General features: G+C 40.0%; 1 protein-coding gene across 1 annotated transcript in view; it reads right to left on the reverse strand.

The window, feature by feature from the left end:
• The window catches only part of CPED1 (cadherin-like and PC-esterase domain containing 1), a gene marked incomplete at its 3' end in the record, with an annotated part of 79129 nt that overhangs the window by 18122 nt on the left and 34505 nt on the right, over positions 1 to 26502 (reverse strand). The window contains exons 4-6 of the mRNA XM_009875073.1: positions 24940 to 25015; positions 11039 to 11195; positions 9167 to 9335 (exon numbers count right to left, since the gene is read on the reverse strand). Of these exons, the coding sequence (XP_009873375.1) occupies positions 9167 to 9335; positions 11039 to 11195; positions 24940 to 25015 (402 nt within the window). The remainder of the gene's footprint in view (positions 1 to 9166; positions 9336 to 11038; positions 11196 to 24939; positions 25016 to 26502) is intronic.

The following is a 26502-nucleotide window of genomic DNA, read 5'->3' on the forward strand; positions in this document are numbered from 1 at the left end:
TCCTGCTGCCCTGGCTTCTAGTTTTTCATAATTTCCTAGATCTGCAGAGGGTATTGAGGGGTTAAGTGAGAAGCTGTGTTATTTTACTGCACAGAGAAGATAAGGAGTTGCAGAATTTTATGAGAGATGGGCATTATTGGAAGGAAGGGCAAGAGGGACAGAAAAAAAGACCCATTAGCTTATTTGCTCCACACCATAAATCAGTTCCCAAGCACCTCAACACAAAGGACACACAATGCATACATTTCTAGTAAGAATTGATGAAAACCAGGCTGATTTGCCCTATTTGCACTCGAAGCATGTTGTTGGCTATAATAGCCAACTGTTTCCAGCACAACAGGCATTAAAATAAAACTGGCTTCTCTGAAGAACAGCATTTTAGTTACAGCCCTCCTTAGCCAGACTAGAAAAGAAACATTGCTCAATAGGTTCGTATTAGGGAACATTGAGTTTTCGACAATGTTTATTCTAAGCCAATGACTGAACATAAATGTTTAGTCAGGCTTTTTCAGGACCAATAGAGACAAGAGAAAAATTGGTTAAATTCCAATTAATGAAAAAAATCTTATTAAAAGAAATCAGATTAGGCTTGACTCTTACAGATTCTACAGACTTCTCAGCAGCTGATAGAATATAAACTACATGGATTAGGAGTGGTAAAGTGTGAAAATCTGCAGCAACTTCGGGTTCTTCCGAGAGTTCTCAACAAAGGTATATTAATATATGTGTTCAACTGCAAAATATTAAAGTCATTGAGTTGAAGGTTTCTTCAGACGATCATCAATGATGCTGGTTCTCTCACCTTTAGAGGAAATGGACTACCTGCCCAACAAAATTCAATCACATTATTGATTGAGCATGATTAAAGCAGCACTGAATCGTAAAAGGTGAATGGAATGGGACAGATTTCCTGCTGTCAGTCACAGTAATTTAGTCTGGGAGAAAGCTGACCTCTGACTGGCTAATTTGTAACAGAGAAATAGAGTTTAAATTTTAATAGACTGTAAAATCTAACGCAGACATGTACATGCATTTTGTGCAATGACACCATTGCAGACAGAATCACAAGACTTCTTGGGAGCTTGAAGATGTTCATCCACATGCTGAATAATATAGTTGGAGGTCTGTTCCACATATTTATGCAATGCCTTACAGAAATGTGCAAATTCAGTCAAATTAGATGGATCAAGCACATATTTTTTGTAAAGGCAGAATGAACTAGAAACATTCTTAAGATTAATTTTAACTCATTGACCTTTGATGCATTGATTGGTACTCTTGCTTTAGGATAACTCACTGGGCAAAAAAAGATTTGGCTAAAAAAAGATTTGGCTAATTCAGTATTAATTTTACAGTGCCTTTTCCCTACTCATTTTGACATCTACTTTTTAAAATCTGCAGTCATTAAAATAAGGCTTATAATTGCAGTGACGTGGATGCCTTTGGCTTTTCAAAAATATACTGAGCCATCAGCTAAAGGCCTGACATACTGAAAAATGCAATTTAATTGACAAAGAAATTCCAATTTGCAAGCTTCATTCACAGAGTCATGGGGACTCAAGGAGAGTGGAAGAGGATGGCACCCACAGGGCTGGATGTTATAGTTACTGTAGCAATTCCCTAGAGAGGATTTTCGTCTGGCGCTTCTTTTGCAAATGGATTTCTTAGGAGAGATGCTGGGGCAGCCTGGGGCAGCTAGCTGAATGGTCAGAAGAGGATTGCCCTCAGAAGGAGTATAGAAACAAATTGTAGCGATCTTGAGATCACCTTCTAGCTCAGCCCTAGCACAACCTCCTGATGTGACGAGCAAGTAAGATTTTCCTTAATGGCAATAAATGCAAACTTAAAACACTTGCCTTCACTGACTGCATTCATTAGTTTTCTGTCGATTCCAACAGGCATTTAGAGGCACAGCTTACAGGAAGACAATTCACTCAGATGTCAAATTCTGCAGAGGTTTTCTGCCCTACAAGACTATATGGCTTATGCCTATGTACAGGCTCCTTCTATACCTCACTGAACAACACAGATGCTTGAAGAGCATGGCTTGCGACATCCTAAGGTAGACATCTCAAAATGAAGACGTTAATTGCTCTTTTCCTCCAGCGACTGTCCAGGGAATCTATATGACATACCAAAGACAAGCAGGAGATATGCCATGGCAGTGCTCGCAGAGCCCACTCACAGACATCAAAACCTACGTGTCTGGAATATGCAGAACTGTTTGGAAAGATATTTGTCCCAAGCATCACGATAAAGAGGAAGATGACCATCAGTGAAGTTAAACGGCAACCAGGAAATTATAAAGTGACTTTTAAAACACAGAAGGAGTCAGCTTGGGAAATAATATAAAAGCAGCATGAAAATTTGCAGCAGGGGGAGAAACTCTGGGGTAGAAACTGCAGAAGTCAAAACCTGGTCAGCAGAATATGAGGGTACATGAGGGCATGGGCCCTACATGGGTACACATGAAATGAGCGCACGCAGAGCTGAAGCCCCCAGTTCTGCAAGCAAGAGGGGAAGCTGCACCCCAGGTGAGGGGGGCTGTGTTTGTAACCCATGCTTCCTATGACAGAGGGTCTGGGTAAATGTGGGTCAGTGAGTGGATTTGACTACAGCTCCAGATGGTATTTATAGAAGGATGTTTAGAAATGTGCAATGTTTATTAACATTCTTGAAGCATCCAGTATCATGGTTTACCTGTTCTGTTACTGAAATTGATAGCAAGTGTATTATTATTACTGGTTTCCAGTTAATTAGATATCATCAGATAGCCACTGGTTTTGGTTAAACAATGTGTACTTTTCAATTTTTCCCTGCAACAATATCTCACCTTTGGAGGTGTAGCTGAGCTTTGAACTTACCCAAGAGGCAAGGAGATAGAAGATAAGAGGCCATTTGGGCTGCTAAGTAGTTCAGTGTAATTTGGAGGCTTATATTTTGGGGTTTGGTGCATAATACCTTACAGGATTTGTATGAAGAGACTTTGAAAAGACCTTGCTGGGTCTTAACTGTAGTCTTCAGAACTAGATGGCAGACAAAGTTATCAGGATCATATCTGAAAGCAAGGTTTCTGCCTGAGGAACCAAAAAGATGACCTTTGGTTTCAAGAAATTACCCTTTTCCAAATAATGAAGGGCATCCTCTCCAGATTGTTCTCCTATACATCAAAGCTATTGCACTATTTCTGATCAATTGGATCTACAGGGTCTCAAAAGACAAAGTAATTACATATCCCCGAAAACAGCTGAGGATGCTTTCACTTGAAACAGTTTAATCAATCTCTGTATAGGCTCTGTACTCTCAGTTCATTTTCATACATTCGTTCTTCATAGTGGATCTGTATTTGGTGAAATATCTTCACCAAGTCCGAATACCTTTGAGTGTTAAGTAGTTGTGCAAAGATACAAAAACACACTACACACAACAAGAATCTCTTTGATTATAGATATAGAGCTATCTAAATATCTAAGATGTCTGCAAGAATACAGACTGATTCCACATGGAAGGCCACAAAAACATATTTTGCAGTGAAGCTATTCCCTGTATTGCCTGTTAGTACAGACACACCTCTCCACTGATCACAGTTTATAGAAAAAGCCATAAGAGATGAAATGGGAGAAAAAATGTACCCATAATCAAAACAATGGTTCCAGAATAAATCACAGAGAAAACAGTGCAGTAATTTGTCATAAGTTTATAGTGTTATCTTTAGGCAGGTCTGTTTATTCCCCCCTCTGATTTATCATTATGATGTGCCATTTCCTGCAGCTCTAACATGGCACTTGAAAGAGGAAACTGTGGTATTATTCAGCTGTTTTATACAGTACATTTTCCACTTCTGTATATTTTTTCTTTATATAAGATTTTTTAAAGAGATGTTATTTAATAGTTCAGGACAAAAAAAAAACCAAACAAACACCTTCTTGTGCCTCAAAGCTTTTATAACTTATTCATGTGAAGGAGAAAAGGCCAACAGAGAAAGGTTTCCTCTAAAGATTCTTGCTCTTAAGACTAAGTCCAAAGAAAAAAAAAAATCACTTACTACCTTCAGCAACCACTATATTAGGTCCTTTGCCTAAGACTAAACTAAGAATGGTTTCCCAAGTGAACATCAACTTCTCAGTGGAAAAATAAGGTTGATTTACTAAAAGCACTTCCCAGCTTGTTTTGAGAAGCAAAAGTGGATCAGTTTGACTAAAGAAAGCTGGATAACAAAAAGGGAAAGCTGAGAAGAGGGATCAGGACAACAGGAGGTAGGTCTGGGAAAGCTGGGAACAACAGAGGGCAATGCTTATAGAGCTGCCTGGATTGAGCAGCCAGAGCAAGAGGATCTGTGGACCAAGAGAAAAGCAGTGAGTTAATGGCCTGGATAACAGTGTAAAGACTTATGACAGACCCACATGTTATAATCAGTCTAGAGATCTTATTAACTAGGCTAGGATGTTCATAATGAGAAGAGCAGAAAAGAGCTCCAGGAAGAATTTTAACTTCATTTGTGCACTGCATGACAAATTGGCACAGACATGGAGAGGTAAGGAGGAAGAATTACTCATTCTTTCTCTTAAGATAAGAATTAGGGATATGAAATTAAGTAATCAGATAGAAGCTTTAAAGCAAACAAATTTTCTTCTTCAAGCAACAAATAAATAATCTGTAGGTTCTCATTGCCGCAAGATGTTGGGAGATCAAAAGCATTAATGAATTAAAAACTCTAGTAGAGAATTGCATAGCATAAAAGTCCACTGGAGCTTATTAAACATAAATATTCGACTTCCAGCTTTCTGTTTCTAAGCTTGCAGGTTACTAGAAGAAAGTGTAGTCTGTCTAGGGATGACTACCACTTTATGCTTGTCCTTTTACACAGTTTCATAATGCCAGGTTACTAACAGAAACAGAATGTCAGAGTAAACATATCTACGATCTTCCCCAGTCCAGGCAAACTTTCATTCTTGTATCAGTGAAAAGAGAAGTGATAGGGCCTTAGATAGTATGAGGACCAAAAACAGAGATGACATTTATGTCATGCTTTGTCTCCCAGAAAAAAGAGCATCACAACGTTTGATTCTTTACACAGGCTGCTTGCAAGAACAGTGAAATTCTTACAGAATCTAAGCAACAAATCTAATTTTATTCCCAAATAACCCTGCAATGTAACTGATTTAGAGTTGATGGCAATATTCTCGTGTATTTGCTCCTGCTAAGTGACAGGGTAAGAATATGGAGTTCAAAAACAAAGAAAAGGGCAAAAAAGCTGAGACTTTCTGCTGTTTCTAAGAAATTTGCGCTTTATCTGCATGTGTTTCAAGTATCCCCAGCTGTTATTTGACGTAGTATCGAAAATGGCCACTTGAGGGCAATACTGGAACCTAATTTTCACAGTGTTGGGCTCTAAGCCAGACTGAAACGTCATATTAAAGGATGTATTTCCTGGGTAGGTGAGGGTCCAGTTTTATTTACATATGCGTTAAGCGTAAAAATATTTCTCTTTAATCAAGTTTCCAAATGCTTAATACACAGAGAGAGAATTTCAACGATAGTTATAGTGACTTACACCACAGCAAGCTTAACAGCAAATTGCTTTAATAAATTATGTTTACTTCACTGAACAACTGGAAAATCACTTAAGAACATAGTTTCAGCTGAGGATATCGAGGGTTATGCAAGAACACTAGTCAAGGAATTCAAATCCAGGAGGCACCTGACTGTCTATTTTGGACAAGGGAAAAGACATTGGAAGCTGCCCATGGCACAGAAGAGCCTTCCCAGGTGACACAGGATGTGGCACCACTGCAGTCTACAAAAGTGCACCCCTTCGTTAAGAAGCTGGGACCAGGTTGGGAAAGGTTAATGACAGGGCAAAGGAGGAACTTCACAATGTGCTAGACCTTGAGATAATAAAACATAAATGAGTGTTTCGCACATCAGTGAAGATGGCTCGCACAGAAGATGGCTCAGGAGTCAGCCTTCTGCTCAATACATATGCATAATGTCAATTAACATGAAGGTAATTATTGCCTACATTGACAGAAACCCATCCCTTAACAGGGACTATATGCAAAATAGAAAGATGCTATTTTATTATTAGTTTTTCAATGCACAGATCATCTAAATCAGGGGTTTCCAAATTTCCACAAGGAAATAAGGCTATTACATAAGCCATTAGCTCCCCTGCATCTCCTGAATTTTCCAACTGGGGCCCAAATCTAGAGTCACACTTTTTTTACCCCTTGGCCACACACAAAATCCTTATGCCAGCTCCAGATTTACCTTCCTTAGCTTTCTGAACTGAGATACTAAAATATGTATAATCCAGATAAAACCTGGCAGCTGGTGAGCAAAACACACTTGAACTCTTCCTGAACTGCCATTTGGCTGATGCTTATTCAGGGAGTAATTCTGAAGCCTTGCCACTATGATTAGGATAAGTAAATATGAGTTGTAAAAACCATTAGCAATAGTTTACTAACAAAGAAGCAGCTGGGAATACAGTATTATTTAATTGATTGAACTGTTTTTTCTTTGCACAGTATCTCTTAATCATGTGATAATATCTGGTAGCCAATCACCAGTCTTTTAAAAAATCTTTCCTTCATATATACCACATTCTGGTTACTTCTAACAACCATAAAGTGCTGTTGTATGCAGCAGACGAAATTTTAAACTTAATATACTGAGTTTGTGATAGCATGTTGTAACAAAGTTAACCAAAATTGTGGATGGATTTCTCATTGATATTAGTTTAAATATACTGATATGAGAAAACTTGCTGACCAGAGGCCTATATACACTGAGGAGGTCTCTAAATAACTGTGCAACATTACTGAAAGCAGCCTGACTATGATGGAAATGGAGCATATTAAATTATTCTTATCTGTTCCTCTTAAAAAAAAAACTCAAAACCCACAAAAACCAGTCACCTGCTCTTGAGGAAAAACATATGAAACACTAACAAATTTTTTCAGACCAAAGTCTCCTTTAGATGTGTGTTCAGCCCCCAATGGTACTGATGGGCCTTCTGTCCATCAGTGGAAGAACGTGTCTTAGAGATCCTTTCTGACTTTATTGACTCTTGACAGATTGGAGCTTCACAACATAACAAGCAATTTTCCTTCCTACGCAACAGAGTCGGCAGAAACTGACAGCTCAGGAGTTTTCCGGACCAAGTACCCTGGCTGGTCCAAACACACATAGTTCCACTGACTGCTTAGGGAGAGATCACTCTGCCATGTTGTACGTCCCAATTGAAAAGGTGATGGCTCCATGAAGTTTATGAGAAATTGATGTAATCTCACCCCAAAGGTTGTCAATGTTTGAATTCAGACCTTCTCCCAAGTATTGTTTTCTGACTGATGCTCTTTTGCCTGGTCCCTCTGCATGAAGCACAGAAGCCTCTTCCTGATCTTCCCAATGGTGCTTTCTGGCCACTCCATTAGTACCCAGTGTCTCACTTCTGCTGGAGACTCCCTGACTCCTCCTGGGTTCTATATAGGGCACACTGTTTATGCTGAGAAGCAGTCTTATACATCCCACTTTCCATCATTCTGTTAATTTGCATTTCAAACTATACATCACTACAAATGTGTTTTCTGTGGTGCCTATTTTTTGTTTATTTCTTGCCATTTTGACAAGACTGCCTAAAGCTGTGGAAGATATAACACTACAGCAGCAGTAACCAAATTGGAACTACTGTAGATGTGCTGCTGCTTCTATCTGTCATTTTTATTGCTTCTTCAGCTGCAAAAGTGCTCTGTAGATGGTGACTGGCCCCCTGTTCACCTCAGTGGGAATTATCTTACAGAGCCATATCACAATTGCTAATGACTACTAGCCTTTAAAGTAGTCTCTTCTTCAGCTGCAATAGTGATACTGCTGGACATTGTGCTATTTTAATAAACATAAAACAAAACTGAACCCCAAGATTTGAAAGCGAGTGACCATCAGTCTTCCTAAATGTAAACAGAGGAAAATAGATGGCAAAATTATGTATCTCTGTGGGCTTCCATAGCTTCCAGGAAGGCAAAAAGAAGAGAAGTAGGTTAATCTCAACTAATTTTGGTAATCTAGAATTTGGTATCTTCTTTAAGAATGTCATAGCCCATAGAAGGAAGCAGACACTTTTAGAAGGAGAGTCTAAATTAAGTGGGATGATTTGTTCTCTAGAGGTGTCTGTTTCTCCAATAACTAGAATTAGATAATGAGCTTAGACTAAGAACTTAATTTTGAGAGAGCTAAAATTGTAGAACATACCAAATGGCTGGCATCATCAAGAGTCCTGACAGTGACACCACAGCACTCAGACTGATCCAAAACCAAGACTGCTCCTACCCCAGGAAGACTACATGGGCAAAGTGCACCCATCCCCAGAGGGCTCCTGTAGGAGCTGATCTATGTGACCTCAGGAAATCACTTTTCTTTGTGACTACTTTTTTACTTTATTCCTTCAACTAGAAAAGAGAAGCCACAAAACTGTAGTTCCTTCACAAAGATCTGCTGTGCTGCAAGAAGAGTTTCTTGCTGAAAGAACAAAGGAATGGGAAGGCATGTTTGGAAATCCACAGGGCTGCTGAGCAAACTAGACATGGAGAGAGAAAGGTCTCTTTGGGCATCAAGAAATGTCCAGAGACAACCCAGCTAAGGCAGATGTGAAACATCCTTCTTCATAAAACTGAGACCGTGGGAGGCCCTGCCTCTCCATGGTATACTTCCTTCCCCTTTTTTAGAAGTGCCCTGACCCTCCTCTATTCCATTTTACTGCACCTAAAAAAGAAATCTAAACAAACTATTTTAAATATTTACTTTCCTTTATAAAACAGTGTCAATATACCAACAGAAGATTTTACTGCATGACAGCCCTCCCACTGCTGTCCTTTAGAGAAAAGTCCAACCTTGCCACTGCTGTCAAATGTCACTGATAAAAACGGGCTCTCAAGCAAGCAAATCCCAGAACCCTTCATAACCCGCATTGTGGAGGGCAACTCCTCTCCGCTCCGTGAGGCAGACCCCTCTCATTCTGAGAAGTGAAAGCTGTACATTAGGAGAATATTCACTGTCAGCTAGGGACTGCAAATAAATAAGCTGGAAAAGACAAGAAAGATATTAACTATTTTTCTGTTGCTGTACTTTGCCTGAAAGATGGAAAAAAGTAGGAGATGAAATGTTTTACCTTTACAGAAAAGTACTTCTTCTTGGGTGGATGCCAGACAGTGGTTTTTGAATAAATGAATGCCCGCAGAGGTGTTAAGGATGTCACAAGCACATATGCTTTGATGATGACAGAAAGGTCTTGAGCTTTAAGGCTGTCCTTGTGGCCTGGTGAAGCTGGTACCCGATTCCTGGAAAGCAATAAAAATACATAACATTAATTAAGTGCTTTTGCAAATGAGGATAATGAGCTATAAGAAAATAGTTAAATAGTGAAATTAGTGGAAATAGGAAACTAGCATTTCTTCCCCTGAGATAAGCGCCACATAGAATGAAACCAAGCAGGCTGGAGCAAAGCTTTACGTCAAGTATTTTTATTGCTTTCAGTATTTTTAAATCTCAGTTTCCATCATAGAAAACAACTGTGTTAGAAGGGAGTTATATTTGAGGGTACATAATGGTAAATGCATTGTGGGCATATTGTAGTCGTTGCAAACCGAGGACATTCAGAGTGAAGATAAAAAAAGCAGCTTAAATAACAGAAGTACATAGTCAGGGTACTCAGATTCAACACTGATTTGTAGCGAATTCAGAAAAAAAGGCCCAAACAACCCTATGGAAAGTGTGCACTATTGTTAGCACTTTCTTCAATGTAATAAAGGGACGCAAACATGTGGTACTGCATGCTTTCCCTAATGAATACCATAAACTGTATTTCCAAATACTATGAGAGATGATGACGCGTAGGAATAATCCAGAATAAATCAGCTAAACATAAAAGAATTATGCATGCTAACTTTGTCTAGGAAGTGACATGGCTTCCGTAGTCCACGCAGGAAGAATCATCCATAGAAGTAAGACAGAAAAAAAACGAACCTAAGAGAAAAATCTATTATTTAAAAGCTCATTATTTGAGGAAATCTGAGCTGTACTTGGGCATATTCACAAATGTGGTTATTACTCTGCTTGTTAAAATCTCTGAGTACCAATCTACCACACAGCAAATGCAATGTGAATATAACTACATGAATTATGTGTCTCTAAGACTGATTGCTGGTAAAAGACACAGGGCTCTTCTCCCATTTCTCTGTAATCTTTGGCAATATGTGGCCTCTCCAGGCCTCGATTTTTGCTCTCTGTTGAGCCTAATAATATCTATCTTAAAGACACCTTTACTCCCTTCTGCAGAATGGTAGATCCCCAGCGCATAAAATTTGTGAGATACTATAATGTAGGAACCAACACTTGGACAACCAGTTCTCAAGTACTTCTTGATTTTTCACTTCGGGGAGGGTCTCTATGCAAAACACACATATGTGTGTCCATGGTAGGGGCAAGGCAGGGGTGGGGCAAGAAAGAGCCCAGTCACTATGAGACACAAATATTGATGGGTGTCTTTGGGTGTTTATTTATTTATCTAGGTGTTTCTAGGTTTTCTAGGTTTTTAACTGTCTCGATATTTTCAGCCTAAACATAAGGAAATACTTCTTCACTATGAGGGTGACAGAGCACTGGCACAGGCTGTCCAGGGAGGTTGTGGAGTCTCCTTCTCTGGAGACTTTCAAATTCCCCCTGGACATAGTCCCGTGTGATCTACTTCAGGTGATCTTTCTCTGGTGGGAGAGTTAGACTAGATGATCTTCAGGGGTCCCTTCCAAGCCCTGTCATTCTGTGATTCTGTGACTCTATGCCCTCAATATAAAGACCTAGCTGTTTTAACACAAAACCTGTGCAAGCTAGTACAGAAGCAAATGCTATGCAAGTAGAGAGGTGTAACAAATCCAAGGGCTCCATCTGCTGTGGTCTCCTCTGTTGCTACATTCTGCATCCCTGACTTGCAGATGACTGCACAACAAAGCACTTGCAGTTTCAGGGGCGGGTGTCATTAGCTTACATCTGTGTGCTTGTGCTCTCCTTCCACCAGTGCCGCAGGTGGGCAGGACGTCTCTTGCCAGGGCTTTCGCTGCCCTGGGACACGTTGCTTGCAGCTCTGGCCCTTGACAGCCCAGGATGGCCGGAGCACTCCAGGGAAACAAGTGGGAGCTGAAGGTCTGAAAAAGAGGATGAGAAAGAAAGTCAGCAGAGCATTGAATGAAGCGGACACCTCCTGCTTTTAATGGGAAAATGTGTGAAATAACAATAGGTAGAGAGAAGCTACTAGCACCAGCGAAAGATGTAAAATAGCAAATGTTGAGTCTATAATAATTTTTGGATCTGCTAGCATAGAGTTTTATACCCACCAAACAACCCTTTACTCACAGGCTTAGCATCCCCTTCCTCCTTCTTCTAAATAGAAATAAATCCTTTAATTCTGGATATAGATTACCAAAACTTTGGTTTCAATGTAACCCTAATATTACAATTAATAAGGTTAATAAATTTATTTGATGAAGGACCACAAGACTTTGAGGCTATAATCATACAGACAGCCCAGTAAATAACCACATATCCTTGTTTCTAGGTTCACCATTTAAAGCTACATTTTGTAGTTACTGAAACCTGTAGAAGACTTAGTTCTGCCACTGAGTGCGGTGGGAGCAGGACTGATGTACCAGAGCCCTCAAGATTACTGAGGGCACATGACTACTAATATAATCAAAATATTGTGATGTGAGATCAGTCAATGGGTGATATGTATTTTCTGCTTTTACTGTGCTGAAAAAAAGGCACAGAGCCCTTATGTCATTATTTCATGTAGGGTGATTTTCAGTAAATCTTACGCACCTCACATTTTAAGTTCTTAACTAATAGTCAGGGAAAAGTCAAGCTGTTCACATTATCCCCAAGCCTTATTACTTATCTTTTTAATGACATACTGCATTGTGCTAATGCTGTGAATTAATTTGTATAGCTTCTCTTTTAAAGCATGCACTCCTGACTTTGGCACATGAAATGAAAAATAAAACTGAAGCTGTATTTCTGGCAATGAGCTGTGAGCAGCCATTGAAGGAAAGAACTATTCTTTTTCATATAGATCCTGTTAAAACGACATTGTGATTATCTATATTTATTGGCTGTTCATCAGCTCAGCTCAGTTTAGCCTTCCAAACTCAACTGGAATCTAAAATTAATCTGATCCTTTCCCTTACATGCACCATTTGGCAGGATTAAAAGCTTTACTAATCAAAACCAGGCACTTATTAATACAGCACCCCACGTTCAGATTACACTGTCATCAGCATCTCCATGTTCTGCTGTGCATTATAACTGACTTAGACTTTGCAAGGCACTATCTGTTTGTTGACAGTACAGAGACAAAACAGGCTACTCTCTTCCTGCTTGGCTGCGCAGTGATAATAGGATTTATTTGGTTTGTGTGGCAAGGGTTTTGAACCCAGGGGGCTACAGGGGTGGTTTCCATGAGAAGCTGTTAGAAGGTTCCCCCATGTCCGATAGAATCGTAGAATGGCCTAGGCTGGAAGGGACCTCAGAGATCATCTAATCCAACCTCCCTGTCATGGGCAGGGACGCCTCTCAACTAGATCAGGCTACTCAAGGCTTCATCCAACTTGACCTTGTCAGCCAGCGCCATGACAGATCCGCCGCTTGTGAGGGCCAAGCCCATCAGTGATGGAGGTAACACCTCTGTGATAACATATTTAAGAAGGAGGGGAACAAACCTGTGGCACAACAGCAGATGGAAGAGAGGATTGAGAATACGTGAGAGGAACAACTTTGCAGACACCCAGGTCAGTGAAGAAGGAGAGGGAGAAGGTGCTCCAGGCACTAGAGCACAGATTCTCCTGCAGGCCATGGTGAAGACCATGGTGAAGCAGGCTGTACCCCTGTAGTCCATGGGTGTCCATGGTGGAGCAGATATCCACCTGCAGCCCATGGAGGACCCCACACCACAACAGGTGGATGCCTGAAGAAGGCTGTGACCCTATGAGAAGCTCATGCTGGAGCAGGCTATGGGCAGGACTTGTGGAAAGGAAAGCCCATGCTGGAGAAGCTTTGCTGGCAGGACTTGCGATCCTGTGGGAGGATCCATGTTGGAAGACTGTTCCTGAAGGACTGCACCCTCTGGAAGGGACCCATGCTGGAGCAGTTAGTGTAGAAGGACTCACATTTGAGAATTTTGTGGAGGATTGTCTCCCATGAGAGGGATCCCACAATGAAGCAGGGAAGAGTGTGAGGAACCCTCCTCCTGAGTAGAATGAGCGGCAGAAATAACATGTGGTGAACTAGCCAGAGCCCTTGTTCCCCATCCCTCTGCACCATTTTGGGTGAGGAGGTAAAGAAAATTGGGAGTTGAAGTTAAACCTGAGAAGAAGGGATAGGTAGGGGAAAGAATTTGGTTTTACTGCTCAGTTGGTTAGAGCATGGTGCTGATAATACCAAGGTTGGGTGTTCGATCCCCGTTCGGTCCCCATATGTTGCCTGATCTAGTTGAGAGGCATCTCTGCCCATGACAGAGAGGTTGGATTAAATGATCTCTAAGATCCCTTCCAGCCTAGGCCAGTCTATGATTCTATGATTATCCTACTCTGATTTGATTGGTAATAAATTAAGCTAATTTCCCAAGCTGAGTTTGTTTTGCCCATGACAGTAATTAGTGAATGATCTCTCCCTGACTTTATCTCAACCCCCAAGCCTCCTGCTGTATTTTTTCTCTCCTGTCCAGTTGAGGAGGGGAGTGTTAGTGGCTTTGGTGGGCACCTGGTGTGCAGCCAGTGTCACTTCACCAACAGGAACAAGTTAGTAAACTCTCACTAAGTCATTTCTTTAGCAGACTTGCACAGAGAGCAAATGTGCTAAATGAAGTGGTGTTTTTACCGCAGCTGCCTTGTAGAGACACAATGGTATTTCGCTATGGCAATTTGCAATGGCCTCACAACGACTGCGCCTATGCATCACTTTAGTTACCTAACTGAAGTGCTTATATTAGCAGAATGCCATTGTTAGGCTTTGTCTTTAGGTAATGGAGAGAGAGAGAGACAGAGAGAGAGAGAGAGAGAGACCAGTCTTTACAGCACTAAGAGAAATTCCAGTTCTGAACTGCTCTCAGCAAGGGTCTGGTTTTTCATTGACTGTGCAGGGAAACAAAACTAGTTCCTTGCAGCTGCAAAAAGTTCCCAGAGTGTAAAGTCTGATCATACAGCTTTGGTGTTCAGGCAAAACCCGCATGCTTAAAACACATAAAGGCCCTCCACACTGCACAGATGACTGCGGAGATCTTTTTCTGATGTCTCTTCACATTGGTAAAAAGGCAAGACACAGATCTTTGTTGTTGCAGCTGCCTGTGAAGTTATGGAGCCAAGCCCTGCTCCCCTGTGACTTGGTACTGAAGCACATCCACCAGGAACAGCCCAGCACCATCAGACTCTGGAGTTCTAATCTCACAGCCTAGATCTCCAAACAGCAAGATCCTGATCTGTTGACCATGAGTGGGATCAAAGTCACAGAAAACCCAGTGAAGACCATGACAGTAATCCCATCTACCCCCCTTGCCAACGCTGCCAAGGGGGGCAGGCAAGGGAGAGAGACAGGTTGTCCTACCTTGATGGCCACAGCAAATAGCTGCAAGGAAGCAGAACTGTGCTTCCAGACCAAGCTCTCTATAAGATAAACACTTTTAACCTTAAGTCATAATTACATGACAATATTAACAAAACCATTCAAAGGTCAAGAATGACAGCTCTTCTCAGCTGATCAGCCAAAAGCCAAATTATGTCAAAGGTACAGGTTTTTCAGCAATTGCTTTAGTTAAAATGACCATAACGTTGAAAAATGGAAATGCACAAAACATAATTTTCTAATGTAAATGAAAGCAAATATTTCACTGAAAAGAAAAGGGCGGCAGAGAGGGACTGTTCAGCTCGTTATTCAAGAGGAAGTGTCTTTTTATTTTCAAAATATGGTTTTAATTGTGTTGCTAAGGCAACAAGTAACCAATATGGTATTAACTCACAAGACAAAATTTGAAAAGAATGAAATGAGGTTTATACCTGTAGTTACTCTTCTTAAAGGATAGTTTTAGTTGGTTTAGGGAAATAGAAAAAAATACTTTGACATTAATTTACTCGTTGTTACCCAGTGGATCATTTAGTGGAGTTAGCTATAGCAAAAAAAGTATGATTAAAAACGGGTAGGAATAGATGAAATACAGAAGTGTCCTGAAATTCTCAAATTACTGTGTTAGTATGTCCCTAAGTCATTACAAAAAGCTTCAACATAAAAAATACCACAACAAAACAACAAAACAATGGAAAACTGCCATCTCTTCAAGAAAAGGTTAAACAAATTTAAGGTGTTGGTGATCAGCATTGAGAACTAAAAAAGGTGGCAATGATCATAGCTTATTCCTCATGCTGTAGAGCATGCTGTTTGTGCAGTGCCTTGCACAATTTTGTATTAGCATTCACCTGGGAGAGAGCCCATCACAAAGTGGATGGGAGAAGGAGAAAAAGCAGCGAGACTGTCACAAAGGTACTTGCTCCTTTGACATGGCACACAGCATGTACACCATCAGGCAGAGTTAATTGGGAGCAACAGTCCCTCACTTTGGTCAATCTAGCCCTAGTAATCAATGAATACAATTATCATAATAATAAAGAGACATCAATAGTGTTGAGCTGTAACACACTCAGCTGCATCAGTTCTCATGGCAACTCTTCACCTGCTTGTGCACTGAAAAGCAGTAACAGTGTTTATTAGAGCTGTAAATTTGTTAATCAACATTATCATCAATGAAAATTAGCCTGCAGTGTGTTTACTCTTTGCTGTAATTGCTATGTTTTTCCATCTTGAAATCACTCTACAAGCTGTTGTTAATTAACCACTCCTTTTAAAGTATGTAAATAACATCAACATCTTATAATGGAAGAGGTGAGGCAGGCTCAGCAGTTGATATGCATTAGGCAGCTTGGGAAACTAAGTTAGAAAGAATCTAGCATCCTAACACAATGACCAGACTACACCCACTCTTTCAAAAAATCCAAATCTCAGTACTAGTAATTTTTGTAGCAGATGCTAAAGATCAAAAGAAAAAAAATAAAGGTGTAAAGTAGAAAAGAACATCTTCCCTTTTAAAGTGGCTATGCAGTAATTGAAAGGCTACACAAACTGCTGTTTTTCCTGAGGAGCAGCTGCAGGTTTTGCCACGAGTACCTTTTGCTGCTGCCACTTGTGATGATCCAGTGTAAAGAAAAAGGCCTAAGGCTGGATATCTGTTTTCACTAAAAAAAAAAATCAAATAGTTCACTTCCTTGAAATTATGGCTTGAAGACGGTTTCTTACACTGACATCTCTGAAATGGTACCATTAAAAAAACTGACAAACGTCACCACTTTACTTCTGGTTAGGGTGTTCTCCATCACTCCATTTTGATGGGTAAGGAAGCCACTACGAGTTTTTGGCTGAATTCACACATTAGCCCTCTGACCACAGCAATGGGTAAAACATAGATCTGAGACACAGGAACAGCTGGGGCACACATGTGAGAGGGAGGTATAATACCCACCAAAGCAAGTCAACACCTCTAGATCAAAAAAATTAAGCACCTCTTTGTCACATGCGCTGGTGGCAGATACTGTTCAGCCAACTGCAATCTTTCAAAGTACCACAGAGTCAAACAGATCAGTTGACAGCAACAACTGATATCTAATGCAGCAGCTACACTGACATCTAATGAGCCTTTTCAAGTGTTTTACAGAGCTATGACTTCTTGCTCCCTCTCTCCCCATCTCCGGCTCCCAAGTTATTTACTTGTCTTTGGCTCAGAGTTCTGAAGTGTAACATGAGATTCAAGGCAAAAACAACAAAGAATAGCTGATTTAAGAGTTACAACGTGTGGCTCAGCAAAAGGTTTACCAACAGCTAGAAGTACATTTGGACAAATTAAGACTTCCTGGAGCAGAGCCAGGTCAGCGCTGAAACGGTTGCAGCCACGTTGGGCTGGTGTCAAATAGAACACTTGGGTTAACGTGAACATCTGGTGATCTGCAAAGGTGAGGAATTACAACTGGTTGAACCAAGTGAGCAGCACTCAGTTGAAAGAAAAGGAAACAGAATGTGAATGAGAATGTGTCCTCTCTTTTATCCTTCCTTTTACATTATCCTATGTTGTTACAAGGAGAGTTAGAATATCGGTTTGTTTGCTAAATGTTTTTATTTTGTTCAAGGTCATGTGGGCTATATTTTATACGCTTCAAACATGGAACAAGGAATGATTAAGATTATCGTCTGTGAGAAAAAAGTCATTTTGTTTCTAAAGTGCCCATCAACTGTCAGATCTGTTACAAACATTTCAAGAGTGATTGGGTCACCTTGGGAGCTCCTGGTTGTTTAATGAAGCCCAAAGCCAAAGATAGGATGAAATGCAACTAAGGTGCTGTGCTTTGTTCTGAGCCCAGCACATTGTTCATTTCTTTCATAAAGGACTTTATAAACTCAGCACTTGCAGAGTCTTAATCCAATTTTTCTTTCTTTTTAGCAGGAAAAACATCACTTTAGAACATGAAAGTACATTAATTGTGAAAGCATAGAGGAGACTTTCCAGCTGCATAGAAGCTTTCTGAACTTCTGAGATTTTTGTAGTGGTAGTCTGTCTCTAGTAGGACCCTGAATTCTGTTGCACAGGAAAAAAGGATAATGATAACCATCACACAATTTTTCAGCGTTTTCTGAAGAAAAATATTCAGGTCGTCTCTGTCAGCCCTACAGGTTTGCTCTCTGACAGGGCATCTCAGTGAGTTTGAAGAACTTCATATTGCATCCTGTGCTGGGATCATCCATCTGCCTTGGCTGGTGCAGGATGCTGGAGCACAAAAAGCTTATTTCTGATACAGACCAGGAAAGCAACATTGCTACAACCTCATCCTCTTCTAGTATTTACAGATGGGCAATTATCCAGCCTTTGTAGGTTGAAAGGGTGTGTTAAACAGCTGCAAAGATTGCTTCACACCAGGAGATGCCTAAAAAGCTTTCACAGAGCCTTAGGCAGACTTCCGAGCACCTCCAGGACTAGGGGATTTTGATGAAAATAAAGCCTACTATCCAGTGCCTTTTGCTCAGTCATGTATAGCAACCTGCTCTAAACTGCACAACCAAGAAATTAATGAGCAATAAAGTGCATTTCTTTTGTTTTTCAGCGTTGGTTTTGGAGGATGGATGATTTTAGCTGAATTATTACCACTACATGCCTTGAGGTCATTGCAGCCTTGTCACAGAAAGCAGACCTGTTCCATTTAATTGCCTCCTGTTATCCATTTGACCTATTGGATGAAAAGACTCTGAAACAAAGATTAGTGCTCTCCTATGACTTGCACACTATGCCTTGAGGTTGCTAAAGGAAGAGAGAGAACCTTTAACGCTCAGTTTTATAACCTGTGAGTTTAGAAATGGGTGGCTGCGAAAATCAAAGCAGATGCTGAGTATTTGAAGGAAGCTAGGAAGACTGGGGGCAATCGTGACCCCCAGTGAAGCGCTGGAAAAATTTCCATAGATTTCATGGGAATATGATTTCTTCCTCGTTACTTAACACTCCAGTTATAGTTTTGACATGTGTTATAGATCTCATTTGCAATGTGCATGTTGCCGCAAGTTCAATATCCCACCTACTACTGACTATTGATTTAGCTGTCCTTAAAAGGTTTTCATATTCAAGAAATGCAGTGGTATCTCCTTCTGTAATACAGTTAATGTCAAAGTAATAATCCCTGAATATTTAGCTTTCAAACTACTAGTAATTTCTGGAAATCTAAACTATTTAAAATACATTTAGTGTAAAAATAAATATTAGAGTAAAGCAGGTCTAGAGGGAAAGGAATTTAAACTGTGGGTTGGAATGCACTGAAATTCATGTTAAAAAACACTTGTGAAGTTTCAAGGTTAAAAAGAAAAAAATTATAATTGTGCATCCTTTTGAAATGTGTTTATTTTCCCCTTTAAAATATCAGCAAATATAGCTTCAGTTGAGATTAATCATTTACAATCTTTTTGCTCTGTTTTGGCATGTGCATGGAAAGCTATTTATTAAATACAGTTGTTTATTCGTTTCTAAAGCATCCTTACAATTAGAAGATAGAGGTGGAGGTTTTTTTCCATATTTTCCAGAAGGGTTGCTTCTTCTGTGTGCACGATTCATATCAGAAGTTAAATTTTTACATAAGCTAAAATCTCTGGGAAAAAAACACCCAGTGAAAATGCTGGATGACTGTTACATGATTAGAACCACAGCTACAATTCTGTACTGGTAACAGGGTAGAATAGAGAAGAGTACAGACCAAGTAATCAAATTCATTTAGCTGCTTTACTTCTTTTGAGTCTCCTGAATTTGTTGCTACTACAGAAGCAGATTTTTGCCCTAGCTGAGATCTGATGCTGTTATAAAACAAAGAAAATTCTGCCCAAAAGAGTTTATAATCAAATTAACTCAAAAGAATCAGATGCTGATTTCATTGGCTCTTGGAAACTTCAATAGCAGAAAGCTAATAGGCACAAAACTGATCACCACTGGTGTGCAGACCTTTACAAGGGTCAGCTGGCAAAAGAAATTCATCCCCCTATAAAGAATCATGTTCCTGTCACAGAAATGTTGAATAATTACAACATAAAATGAATTTAATCTATATTTGCTCTCTTATATCGGTGGCTCCACTCAGTCTTACTTCCTCCCCTCAACTCATCACCCTTGCCCAGGGACACTGGGAGCAGCCAGAGCAGATCTGCTAGGCAGGAGGAGAGGAAAACTGGTGCAGGATTGGGACCAGACAGTAAACATATCACATGGTGAGGACACAATCACACAGCTGGACTATCTTTGCTCTCCCCTCCCACTCAGTTTCATTAGGGTCATGCCTATCCCAAGACCTTCTGTGTGATTAATGCTGTTGGCCAGCCCTGCAGGTGACCCAGTGAGCATGCAAGGCTGGGAGTCACTCATAAAGTCTCTGAGCTAGTGACACCAATAAAAAGAAATGCAGAAAGAAGGCGTACAGCAGAAGTATTACTTTAAAAAGAAGTGAAGATCTGAATGGGTAGAGAGACCAGCTATGAATGGCACAGGCTGGGCCCTGGAAGTGATGAAGAAAGGCAAATGCCAACGAGGGAAGACATTCCCTAGTAAACACGAAAATCAGAGGGGCAATGCTATAAGCATTTCCCAAGCAAAACCTGTCAAAGAGAGTATTTGTTGATGCCTTTCATATACCCTAAACTGAGGCTGAGCAATTCTGCTCTCATTGTGGATCTTAGTCCTCTCCATCTCTGGAGAGATGGGGGTGGTTTCAGGAAGCAGCCAAACCACTTCTCAGCCCACCTGTGGTAGGGTACATGTATGAACACCTGAAATCTCTTTCACAGTCATTCTCCAACCTCAGAAAGAGTCTAGATTTGCATTCTTTCCAAGAAGATTTCATTCACAAAACACTACAACAGCTGTGCTTTTTCTGACCTGGCCGATAAAAGCCAGGAGCTTTCCTTGGTCATTCAATAGCCACATCAGAACCTCTTTGTCACTCAGATCTGATATAGTGAGCAGACATCAGACACCTGATTAAACATTGGGCCAAATGCCCTGCAAAAGAAGAAGTGAGACCAATCTTCTCAGACTGCAAAAGCATTTATCAGTGTCTTTCATGTCCAATTTAAGATCCATTATCATTCTTATGCTTCATCGCAAACTCACTGCTGCATGTGCCCATCCCCCAGCTACTCCTTCTTTTACTCAGTCCAGTTTATCCACTCACATCACATACTTTTTACCTTTTTGCTCCTCGAAACTTTTCTCCCATTCTGGTTTTCCTACCTTTTTTTCTCTTCCCAGTTTCCCTCCTGTCTCCTAAAAAGCAGTCATCACTGTTATATGAGTAATTTTTCCCCTCCATACAGATAGAACCAATCTGAATTGTTGGACTGGCAAAAAATTTCTTCTATTACAAAGGAAAAAAAGCAAAACAATCACTGACTTGATATTTTCTACAACTCATTTTGTTTTTTGTTTCGATACCACAGGACTACGAGAAGGGGCATGCTCTCTTAAATACAAAACCTAACAGCTTAAGAGTTGCACAACAATGACAAATAGAGTAATATTTTTTAAAAAAATAACCTTTACCCTTGTACTCGCTCTTATCAATATCAGCACTGTCATACCCACAGTAAATCCAGTAATCCCGTCCTCTCAGCCTTGCTGTCTGATATTTCTTCTAGTGTGCCTTTAATTAGATCACATAATTCTTAGAGCAGTAACTTTGTGTTTTCATTTTTGCAGGAAATTGCTTGGCTCCTCGGGGGGGCTGACTAAATGACAAACACAGTAATAGCAAACCAACTGATCCTCCTCAGCAGGGATTGCAGAGAAGCTCTGTTGACTCAAACACACAAGAGTGAAAGTACGTGACTGATCTGAAAGGAAAAAAACACTTCTGTGAAGGAAATACTGATGAAAACTGTTCTTTCCTTGAATAATTTTAAGACTGAGGATAAAACAAACTCTAGTAATTGGCAACTTTGCTGTTGCTGGAAAGAAAGGTCTGTCAGAGGATGCAAGCAAAAAAGAGAAGTGGAAAGAGATGGCTTCATCAGATGAATGGAAGGAGAGAAAAGTGTTTAAAATCTTGGCTAGACAAGTTTGCCTCAACTTCTGCCTTTTTGTCCTCTTTACCTAAATTATATACACTTCTGATTCAGATTTCACCTTCTGTGGGTGAATTTCACACATAGTAAATTGGATGTCACATATCCAGTGATACTGAATGGGATCCATTTCTGGATTGAGACACTCTAAGATCTGGTCCTCATGAAAAAGACTCCATATGCCATAGTCTGTTCCCACTCCTGTCAGTGGACACCAGTGTAGTCTATACAGTTAGTGTGAAACAAATCAGCTAACCCTAAATTATGCTGAAAGGAAATGCTTTTTTGGCCTTGCTTACTCAAAACTGTTTTGGGAGCTTAGATACCAAGTGTTAAATTAAGGTACCCGCACACAGATTTCTAGTGTCATCTAGGACACCATAGGATATCCCTCTGAGCCTCCAGCTAAAAAGATATAGGTTTTGTGCCAAACCTGTTCATCCTACAGGACTCTCCATGGGGTCTCACGTGGCATGAGACCCTTTTGGTGAAACAGCTGCTTCAGCCCATAGGCCACATAGTGATGAAGAGACAGATTTAAGAGATTATTTGGTCTTTTTAACTTTAAAAAACTGCAGCAAATTTATGTTCAAAATATTTTTTACTGGTAACCAAAAAGCAAGGGGCAAGTCTTTTTTTTATTTAACAGTTCTGTAGCAGACTGCTAGTATAACCCTTCATTACCAGGCAGGTAGGACCCAGCCCACTACTGCCAAGCACATACACTACCTTGATTTCAATGGGACTTCCGTGTCAGTTAAAAGAGCTTTTCTCTTTGCTAGGAAAGCACTAATAGTACAAGTACAAAATAAGATGTTTACAAATGGCCCTTCCTTGAAAAGGAGATATGGTGGGTTCACCCTGACTGGATGCCAGATGCCCATCTAAGCTGCTCAGTCACTCCCTGCCTCAGCTGGACAGGGGAGGGAAAATATGATGAAAAGCTTGTGGGTCAAGAAAAGGACAAGGGGACATCATTCACCAATTACTATCATGGGCAAAACGAACTTATTTCTGCTCCCTGCTCCTGTGTGGGATCCCACATGGGCTGCAGGTGATTATCTTCATCACAGTGAACCAATATGGACTGCAGGAAGACAGTTTGCCTCACCATGGTCTTCACCATCACCTGCAGGCAAATCTCTGCTCCAGCTCCTGGAGCACCTTCTCTCTCTCCTTCTTCGCTGACCTTGGTGTCTGCAAAGTTGTTTCTCTCACATATTCTCACTTCATCTACAGTAATGTATGGGGTTTTTTCCCCCCCTTCTTAAATACATTATCATAGAGGTGTTACCATCACTGATGGGCTCAACCTTGACCAGTGGTGGGTTTGCGTTGGAGTTGGCTGGCATTGGTTCCACTGGACATGGGGAAACTTATAGAAGTTTCTCACAGAAGCCACCCCTGTAGCCCTCTGCTACCAAAACCTTGTCATGCTAACTCAGCACAGTAGGAAACACAGAACAGCTTAACAGATCCCACACACCAAGTGGCTTGCACCACAGTTTATGGATGCCAATGGAAAGGTGCATATTTTAAGGGGAAAGCTCTATGTGTGGCGAGTGTCTTTTGTGTTTGTGGTTTTGCAGTAGCAAAATAATAAAACCACTGCAATTGGTCTTTCTCCAAGTAGAAGGGAAAACAAACGGTTTTTTAAAGGCAGTCTGTTACAACGTGAGTAGTACCTACCAGTTCCTGAGGTACTTGAAATTTTTAGGAACCTGCTCAGTTTTTTTTCCTGAAACTGGTAGTGTAACAGAATACTTTCTAATTCACTTTCCAGTGCAAAGGAACCAAGGCTCTAGGCATCACTGAAGACATATTTAAAATTCTGCCAAAACAGAACGTATCACTTACTGGTGTAATATGACTTCATGATAAAGAACTCTCATGGGAACGGGATATTGTTCATTATATTGCATGTTCCTTATGATCAGTTTTGACAATGTACTGCACCAGGAAAATTGAAATGTCCAATTTAAACTGACCCTCAACATGCAGGTAAGAGAAACACTTTGCAGAGTTTTTAAACATTGATAAGTCTTTAAATGAAACAGTACAAAAATTAAAAGGAGAAACATGGTATGTTTAAGAACCACCTAACCTCAATTTCAGTCATGCATCTAAATGTCAGGTTTTTAATCTAAGCTACTTGTCTAGGCTTCATTTACAGTCAGTGGTGGGAGGTAATTGAGAAGGAAGTACCTGCAGAGGGTAATTCAACACACCTATTCTAAGCATATTATTTAGGATAAAATGAAATAGTGTTTGTAGGTGCCCTCTCTCTCCCTTTCTTAAGAGGAAAACTAGAATACTACTGCAGAAGTTACCTAACTTCTAAAGTGTTAAATGAGATCTAATGAATCCTTTCCTTATGTGTTAAATATAGTGTTTATATATAAGGTGACAGGGAGAGGGGAGAGGGGAAAGGGAAGGGATCCAACTTATCAACCTTGTATATTTGTAAACAAGGCTAAATACTAATGGAATAAATATGTGGTTGGTTGTTAGTGAATTACAAAAAAAAAGCCAACCTAAACTCAGAATTTTTATAAGCAAAGTTTATGTAACAAAGATAGATGATAAATCTGAAACAGCATCAACACTAGATACTTAGTATTGTAACAGGGATAATAGGTGTTCCTCTGTAGTTTCAACAGACTGACTATGGTGCAGAACAGTTTTCCCAGTTTCTATTCAAAGCTGAATTTCACCCATAGTAAATTAGAATTCTCTGGCTACTTGCCCATAACCTTTAAACTTTTCTGGTTGATGATCTTAATATGCAAAGGCTTTTTATCAGTAAACTATGTCTGGATGGGAATCAAACTCAGACTCCTACTCCTTTTCCATGCCACAACATTTTTGTAAAGCTGAACAAACATATTACACCGAACCCAGGGCTTTGAAGTGTAAACACCAATACACTATATTAACACAAAACAGTCCAAAAATAAGACACTTGTAGCCAAATTATTTCTCTAGTATGCAATAGCTGAACAATGCAATATCTTTACCTGAAAAGATACCGCGTAACTGCAATCAGTATTTAAGTGGTGTCTGAAATGGATTATCAACCTTGGGGTTTTTTTTTCCCTTATGCATTCATGACTAAAAATAAAAAAGAATTGTAAGCTTGACAGCCTCATTTCAGACACTTCTTGTAACAACTATTAAAAGACCATCATCACATATGCAGATTTGAAGAAATTATACCTGAAAAGACTTTCATTATCTGGCATAATCCCTCTCCTCTGCAAAGGAAATGCTGGATTTCTGGAAGTAAGTTTACCTGTATATAAAAAGAGAAGCTTTAATGATTCGATTCAAAAAAGTGTTCTTTTTCCTGGAGCTGTCAATAGGTTTGTGTTTAATTTATTATAGAGATCTCATGCACACAACCCCTCTCAGCCTCAAAAAGGAATTACAAATTTGTTATCTCTGCAAATGGGAAGATGAAACTAACGTGTGGTCTCTTCCTCTATGGCCATCAGAAAACAAAATCTTAGACTTGCAGCTCTCCTCTTGGCTGCTGAGTTTTCACCCTTTCCGTGCCCCCTTTTCAGTTTCTGCAGCTTCTTGGTTCTCTGCCAGTTATCAATCACTGTCTCTCCCAGCATGGAAGCAGCCTATGCCTCTTGAATTGCTGTGCTTGGGAGCAGGGGTAAGCTAACACAGCTAAACCACATCCAGGCTCTGCAACAAAGAACCGTGTTGCGTCGTGGGATGGATGTGCCAGCAGCGAGTAATATTAGTCCAATATTTAAAGTTATCTGGAGATGTGGGCCATCTGGTTTAAGTCCCTGCTGTGCTGCAGACTTCCTGAGAGAACCTGGACAATTGCTTTGATCACCTCCTGTCTCAGTTATTCATGCATGAAAACTTCTGGACCTTGCAGAGAGCTGTAAGAATTATTATGTTGCACATTATTAGAGGCTCAGATACGATAATATGGGTAGGACAAGGGAAAAGCAGTTTGCAGAAGCCTGGGGTGTTGTACAGTCTAACAACTGAATCCAAAGCTTATATATTTCCAACAGACTGGAACTGCTATAAAAAATGTCCCAGGGAACCTCAGTGTATATGCTCTTAGCTCTGTCTTCCATGGACACACAGTGGTATTTTGTATCCTCATGAATTTCATACCTGAACTAAATACTTTTAAAAGCAGTTCTATTTCTCCCAGTTCCTCAAGTCAGAGTCTCTACTTTTGGGTATTTCCATTATCATCTGTGCCATTTTATTAGACATACAAGCCAAACTGTATCTATAGTTTGGTCACATTTTTTCAAAGAAAGACCTCACTTTAAGTCACTTACATATTTTTACCAACAGATCAGGTGCTTATTTAGACATTTGCATATCTAAGTAATGTAATCTGTGCCCACAACACACAAAGAAACAAACAAATAAACAATAAATAAATGGATAGATAAATAACTAGATAAATAAACAAATAAATAAATGATTGAATAAATAGATTAATAAATAAATAAAAAAGCAATCCCGAAAATACCAAGAAATATTGGCACCACTGATGCTTTAGACCGCGAGTAAGCAGACTGCAGTGACAGAGCAAGAAACTCCCATAAAGGCGCTGGAGAACAACACTGAGTCAGCTCGCACATTGTCAATTGTAGGAGCATTGTCAGCATTGTCATGGTTTGGAGAAGTGCCTAAATTATGTTTACAAAGGAGAAATTACATTACATGAAAATCAGTAATGATATAACATGTGAAGTCTAAATTAATCTAGCTTTATTTTCTGCCTATGCTATT

This window comes from Apaloderma vittatum, unplaced genomic scaffold (assembly GCF_000703405.1).
Source record: "Apaloderma vittatum isolate BGI_N311 unplaced genomic scaffold, ASM70340v1 scaffold5468, whole genome shotgun sequence".
Taxonomy (NCBI): Eukaryota; Metazoa; Chordata; class Aves; order Trogoniformes; family Trogonidae; genus Apaloderma; species Apaloderma vittatum.